At 32.4% G+C, this 7,120-nt stretch overlaps 1 protein-coding gene across 1 annotated transcript; it reads left to right on the forward strand.

The window, feature by feature from the left end:
- Window positions 1-4,543: 4,543 nt before the first annotated feature.
- Window positions 4,544-6,303, forward strand: LOC105126257 (NAC domain-containing protein 43). The gene is made up of 3 exons (XM_011027079.1): window positions 4,544-4,803; window positions 4,982-5,250; window positions 5,333-6,303. Exons 1-3 carry the CDS (start codon window positions 4,620-4,622, stop codon window positions 6,023-6,025), a joined length of 1,146 nt encoding a protein of 381 aa, XP_011025381.1. The 5' UTR covers window positions 4,544-4,619; the 3' UTR covers window positions 6,026-6,303.
- Window positions 6,304-7,120: the final 817 nt, after the last annotated feature.

Below are 7,120 nucleotides of genomic sequence, written 5' to 3' on the forward strand. Positions count from 1 at the left end.
TTTAACGTTATGCATTGCTACAAACATGCTAACAACGTTTTTGTAAGGGTTAATGGGGAGAAAAATGCTAACCACGCTATCACATTAATTGAGATTGATCGCTAAAGCAAACTTCAGCAAGTTTCCAGAGGCCCATCATTTTGCAACTTCGACTTAGAAAACATATGCATCGTCCTGGACAGCCCTTGCCAGGTTATTAATTTGGTGAATAATAATAGAAAATATTATAATTAATGAGGCCCGACTTGAAGATTTAAGTTTTGATGTGTGTAGATTTTAAAATTAATCCAGTAGAACTTCTAGTTAAAATGTTATAGAGTTAATATAAAAAACATTTTAAGAGCTTTGTCCAGTGGCTTTTATTCTTGAATTAAATTAGTTCTTTAATTATACATAACAATCAATTGCTTTGTCCAAAAAATATTCAAGAAATTTCTTTATAACTATGGGGATGAGTCTAGTTCTCTCTCTCTCTCTCTCTCTCTCTCTAACCTAGCAAAAGGAGTTGTTTCCACTTTCTTGATTGAAGGAGCAATCAATCATTGCTGGTACACTTTAAATTTTTCAAAGACTATAATTTTGGCAATGAAGTGAAAAGTGACCTTGCATCTTACACACCATGTTTTAATTGTTACCGCGTAGAGTCTTTACATTCACGACACTCATCCAGCAAAAACGTCACAACAAGATAACAATCAAGGAGAGTTAAACGAATTAATTTTTTTAGGTTTTTAAATACTAAGGAGGTTGTTATAATCATATTAAACAAACTGGGAAAAAAATTTAAAAATTAAGAATTTGAAATAATTTTTATATCAAATAATATAAAATCATTTTTGAAATATTATATAATATTTTTAAATTTTAAATTAAGATGATTATTTAATATGGTATTGATTTTTTATTAACTATATGATTGAGAGTTTGAATCATATAACTTTCATTTTTGTTATTAATTTAAATCAATATAAAGTAATGGTAAACTATATAAGTTTGGATGATTTTAATTTTGAGTTTAAATCTCATGAATTACTTTTTTTAATAAAAAAAAAAAAGAGTCATTGAACTTTAGCTTCAATTGATTGGATTTTATTAGCAAAATCAGATTTGTTTCAACTAATTGATTATCCTTTTCTATTCAATTCCTTTGCTTCCCTTGAATTTAGGATTTTGAAAGTTGGCTAAAATAACCTCAAGGTTTTTGTTGTTAATATAATAGCAGTAGCTTGAATCCTCATGTATAAATGAGGGATGAAATTGTTATAAATTTTTTTAAGTATGTTTAGAGGCTGTATATAGGAGAAATTTTATTAGTGAATTTTTATTAGTTATTCCACTTTAAAGAAAAGTAGGGAGAAATCCTAAGGGAAAATATTTCTATAATTTGTGGTGATTCATGAGTTTTATTTTTTCTTTTCACTTTATATTTATCTCTGTTTTACTATGAAGTAATTAATCAAATATCACTAATTATTTTATAAACACTATAAAATTTCTTGTTATATCTATAAAAAATAAAAATAAAAGTATGACAAAGAAAATGCAAACCAAGGAATATCAATACTTTTTTAAATTGAGTTATTTTTTGGTAAGTTTTATTTTATTTATATTAAAGGGACATAGTTTTTAAACCTGATTCGAAAGTTAATTCAAGGTAAGTTTTATATTACAAGTTTAGTAAGTTGGCTCGAGTTAATTTAAATCAACTCATTTTTTTTATTTGATAATAAAATTGACATCATTTAAAAAAATAAAAAAAATTTACAGATCTTAATTGAGTTTTCACTAATAACCAAACTGACCGGGTAGTGAATTATACTACATAAATTTTCTTTTTATTTTTATTAAAATTTGATTCACCTCAGATATGATGAAAACATTAGCTAGTTTGTTTGAGTTTTAAAACAACTACGAGGGGTAAGACTCATAACAACAACCACACGTGACAACAAATGCTCGAGGAAGGAAATAGAAAACCCAATGGCCATGTGTTGCAAAATAAAATTTAAAATGACAAAAGATAAGGGGCATGGCGCCTAGTGTTGGCTAGTAAATTAATAAAAAAAAAAATTTAATACTGCAGTTAAGAGTGGTTGCTACGTCGTTTATCAGACAAAAACAATGATTATCGGCATGGAATGCAGATGATGGATAAAATGATTAAGCTTCTAGACCACTTGAATTTCCGTAACTATATTTTCCACATGTAGTTGAAGTTCCATAAAAAGATATTTACAAGAAAAAGTTACTTCTCTTATTGTAATTTGTTTAACAATGGAGGATTTCCAGAAACTTTTCTCTGTGTTTGTGCTTGAGTGAATCATCATTCTATCCTTTACATTATTATTATTATTATTATTATTATTATTATTATTATTATTATTATGTTAAAAGATTAATTCTGATTGATATGTTTAATAAAGTCCACTAATAATTAAAAAAAAGTACTAATATGAAAATGTTGTAATAAAAATTAATACAAAATAAATAAATAAATTATCCATGGTCCATCGATTAACAGTCGTAAATGGCTGGTCATGGTATCGTATTAATACAACATATAAAATTAGTAAAGCAAACTAATCCATCGATCAGCTAGTGTTCATTTAGATTGAGTTGTAGGTAATGAGAACTTAGGTTAAAGAAGTTTTTATCTATATAATATATATAAACAGTGAGAGCATAAACATCTTGACATTAATTTAACGTTTTCGATTATGTATTAGGAAGTAATGTTCCATGCACTAGTTTATAAAAGTGATTTCTCAGTTTACCTTAAGAAATCTAAGTGTTCGGAAAGTGAAATTAAATATTCAGATGGATATATATATATATATATATATATAATCGAACAATTAAATTACCGATGCGGCGGACAAGCTTAATGTATTTTAATAGCATTCTTAAACTCGATTTATTAATTTACATGAAGTAATATTATAGAATGAAAATAAACAAAATCCTAGAGAAAATTAAAAGTGTATTGGGAAGTTAAATTTTAAAAATAAATCTATAACTCTTTTAATAATGTATCAAGAATTCAAAGCAATATAAAAAATTAAGAATGAGTTTCTCATCATAAAATTTAATTAAAAAAATTAATAATGGAACTTAAACTGAGCTGTATTAAAATTCAATAATACTCGGTTTATTATCTAATAAAGTGACAAATCAAATTCACTAATTTGGGTTTCTTTTGGAATAAGTTCAATGACTAGTTAACAAGTTTAAATCACTTGAGTTCTTCTGTATATGCACAAAAAATGGCCGAGTCTTTAAGCTAGTACATGCATTCTAGATTCATTATTTCTTTTTAATAAATGAGATCTAGGTCCAATATAACATAATATGATAAAATCTATGCAAACAGTTCAGAAATACTAAATTAGAGAGATAAGAACACACAAAAAATGACTGAGGATATTAATTAACACTAGTTGCAGGAAGGGAAAGAAAGAAAGAATTATTGACATATGCAGCGTTAGGATATTCAAGAATTTGAATATCTGTTTATAACTATCACCCTTATAACTTAGTTCACTGGTTAATATTGTAAGGATTTTTTTTTAATCCAAAAGAATACTGATACTTGTACTGCTCACACACACAGCATTAATCTTTCTAAAACCTAAATTTCCCAGTCACAGAAATAACATTAATTGTGTAAGATGGGGAAATATATTTTCTTTCCTTTAGAAATTTGTCTAGTTAATAAATTAGTATACTTTTTAATAAAACTGTCAAGAGTCTGAATTGTATTTTTTTGGGAATGTCTATTAGATATTTTACATGTTTGTTCTTTATTATTTTTCCATTGAATATAATTGTAAATAATATTTTTAATTCTTACAAATCCCTTAGTCATGCGTTTAATGTAACGGGAAGTTGGGTGTATATATGATATAATCGAAGGATGATTCATGTTTTCGAACCCAGCTGAAGTTGCCTTCTGGCCATGACAAAAATAATCGCGGGGTTTTCCATTATTATGTATTGCGTAGGCCGCTAGTGTCCACTCCTCCTGTAATAGTATGAACGTATTTTGTTTTGTCTTTTTGAACTTCATCGGGGCCACGAAAACGCATCGACGAACCCATCATTTCTTTCTCGTTGTGGTGGTTGCACAAACAAAACAAAGGGGGAGAGAGAGAGACCCACCCACCATCTTTTTCTCGTCGTGATGGTTGTACATGTAGAAAGAGAGAGGAGAGAGGTCTGTGGTTGTTTGAGAGAGGTGCTTGTCCATGGAGATGTTAAGGTCGAGTGTCAGAGCTGCGATGGGGGCGTTCCCTCTGTAGTCTAGCTGCCCCCAACGTCAAGTGGGACCTAAACTGATACCCTACTCGTGGACCCACTTTGAATTTCCAAAAAAAATTCCCTGTCACCATCAATGTAGGTCGGTCGCTCTTATCAGACGCACAGTAGAATGGAACCCCACTTGAAGACCAACGCCACAGTCACCACCTTTCTCATGTATTTTTGGCCGTTTATGTCCTACCGCACATATATATATAGTCCAATGTACATACTCATTTTGGTACACCACCAATATTTCAGTTACTCAAGACTTTCCCCATTCATAAATTTTGTCCTCACCTCTCTTCCTCACTCCCTCATTAATGACAGAAAACATGAGTATATCTGTGAATGGGCAATCTCAGGTCCCTCCTGGCTTTCGATTTCACCCCACAGAAGAAGAGCTCTTGGATTACTACTTGAGGAAGAAGGTCTCGTATGAGAAGATTGACTTAGAAGTGATCCGAGACGTTGATCTTAATAAGCTCGAACCATGGGATATACAGGGTGCCTAGACGTTTTTCTATATCTTCCTCATGATTTCTTTCTAATTTGTTCAATTCGTAATAGAAATCTTATACCTTTTCTCTTCTTCCAGAACTATAGTTTTTTATTTCCTCTTCAAATGATTGTATTAGATGTGTGCCGAATTAAGTGGTGTTAATGACGATTCGGTTTTCTGCAGAGAGATGCAAAATAGGAACCGCCCCACAAAACGATTGGTACTTCTTTAGCCACAAGGACAAGAAATATCCAGCCGGTACGCGCACCAATCGAGCAACTGCTGCGGGATTTTGGAAGGCTACTGGCCGTGACAAGGTGATATACGGCACTGGCAAGCGGGTTGGAATGAGGAAGACTCTTGTATTCTACAAAGGCCGAGCCCCACATGGACAAAAATCCGATTGGATTATGCATGAATATAGGCTGGACGATAATCCCAGTGAAACCACTGTAAGCCTCCTTCAACCATGGGTCAGTGGTCATGTTTGCATTATACACGATCATATAAGTAAAATGTTTTATTTATGTCAAGGTCTCCAATGTTGTCGGAGAGGCAGCACAGGAAGATGGCTGGGTGGTTTGCCGTATCTTCAAGAAGAAAAATCTCAACAAAACCCTAGACAGAGCTATGAGTTCTTCACCCATAACTGCAGATACCAGGAACCAGACGTTAAGTTCTTGCAATGAAGGCTCTCTAGATCAAATGCTTCATTACATGGGAAGTACTTGCAAAGAAGAAAATGAAGCAGATAACAGTGCTAGATATCTTTGGCCTATTGACACAGCAACCAACCATGTCCACCATGATAATAGATTCATGGAACTTCCAAGCTTAGAGAGTCCAAACTCTACCAGTAGCCTAAACTTTTACCAATCCATGATCACAGAAAATGAAGGTTCAATAACTAACCAGGTGAGTTACCCCTTAGACTCTGGCCTCAACAACTGGGTTGCCCTTGATAGTCTAGTTGCTTCTCAAATCAATGGCCAGGCTGAAACCTCTAGGCAATCAGCGTGCTTCCCCAATGACCCCACCATGACTTATTGTACCCCTACTGATCTTCATCATGATCTCCAGTTCCCAACCCTACGATCATCATTTTCGTTTCCATCAAACAGATCTTACCACGAAACTCAAGATTATAACAGTGAAATCGACCTCTGGAATTTTTCCATTAGATCATCGTCCGACCCACAATGGCACTTGTCAAACACTAGTGTATAGCAGAATTACCCTACAAATAAACATTCTATAGCTCCAAAAGACAGAAGAGTATTATGATGACGGCAGTAGTTAATTATATATGTGTGTGTGATAATACTGCAAGTAATATATAGTATAAGAGTTCTTAGATGGGATGGCATTGTCATCCATTATATTTGCTTAATCAAGATGTCTGCCATTTTTTAATTTTGTTTTTCTGGAAACCTAGCTGACTGTGGCTGTGGTATATATGATTATACCTTTCTAACTGCGCACTATAATTCTACCCTTTTATTCTTTTCTTACCTGATTCAGATTGTTTCAAAAGAGAAAAGAGAAAAGAAAAAAAACAAAAGGCATGATCAAGATGGTCATGTGTGTAATTATTTTTGAGTTGAGTCACATGGTTTGTCGAGTTGTTGAGGTGCTGAGTAAGGGCTTATTTGGGATCCATGTAATATCATGAAAAAAAGGAAAAAGAAGAGAAGAGAAAGTTGTAGGACCAGACCATTTTTGCTAAAGAATTAGGAATTCGAGAGAGATTCTTGCAAATCGCTGCTTTGAAAGGCATCGAGCAGGCAGAGATGAACGTCTTCCGGCTAATATTTAGTAATGTTGTGCTAGTGATTTTAAAAATATATTAAAATAATATTTTTTTAAATTTATTTTTAATATTAACATCTCAAAATTATCTAAAAAATTAATTTAAAAAACGCAAAAACAAATGTCTCCTAGCTAGGAGAGAGAAAATGGAAGTATTCGTAGTTTTGACAAGGATTAATTAGGTTGACTTGTTCCAAGACATTATTTGTCCACAAAAGAAACAGCACAAATAAAAACAAGAAAAGCTGTTCGGCGTGAAAGACGATCCATGACAGTCAGTCATGTGTGCGTATCTCCATCAAATTTATGAGGAAGCTTCTCTTGTTTGGAGAAATGTTTTTTCATTGTCTCTGTTCTTTCCTTCTTTTTTTTTCTCTTCAATAAATTCCACATAATAAATTTTCCCATCCCAGCCAAAAGCGCCACCGCCGGCATATCTGAACAAGTTCAAGCTCCCATGCTGATCGGAGGCATGTTTTAAATCACCACCACGAACAAAAGAAAGCAATATTA

The sequence above is a fragment of the Populus euphratica genome, unplaced genomic scaffold (assembly GCF_000495115.2).
Source record: "Populus euphratica unplaced genomic scaffold, PopEup_1.0 scaffold75.1, whole genome shotgun sequence".
NCBI lineage: Eukaryota > Viridiplantae > Streptophyta > Magnoliopsida > Malpighiales > Salicaceae > Populus > Populus euphratica.

Bases quoted from the DNA above. Each gene is read 5' to 3' on its own strand.
- LOC105126257 (XM_011027079.1), top strand. From the start codon at position 4,620: ATGACAGAAAACATGAGTATATCTGTGAATGGGCAATCTCAGGTCCCT. The intron at 4,804-4,981 runs GTGCCTAGACGT...GGTTTTCTGCAG, and splicing joins CGAACCATGGGATATACAGG to AGAGATGCAAAATAGGAACC. The intron at 5,251-5,332 runs GTAAGCCTCCTT...ATTTATGTCAAG, and splicing joins ATAATCCCAGTGAAACCACT to GTCTCCAATGTTGTCGGAGA.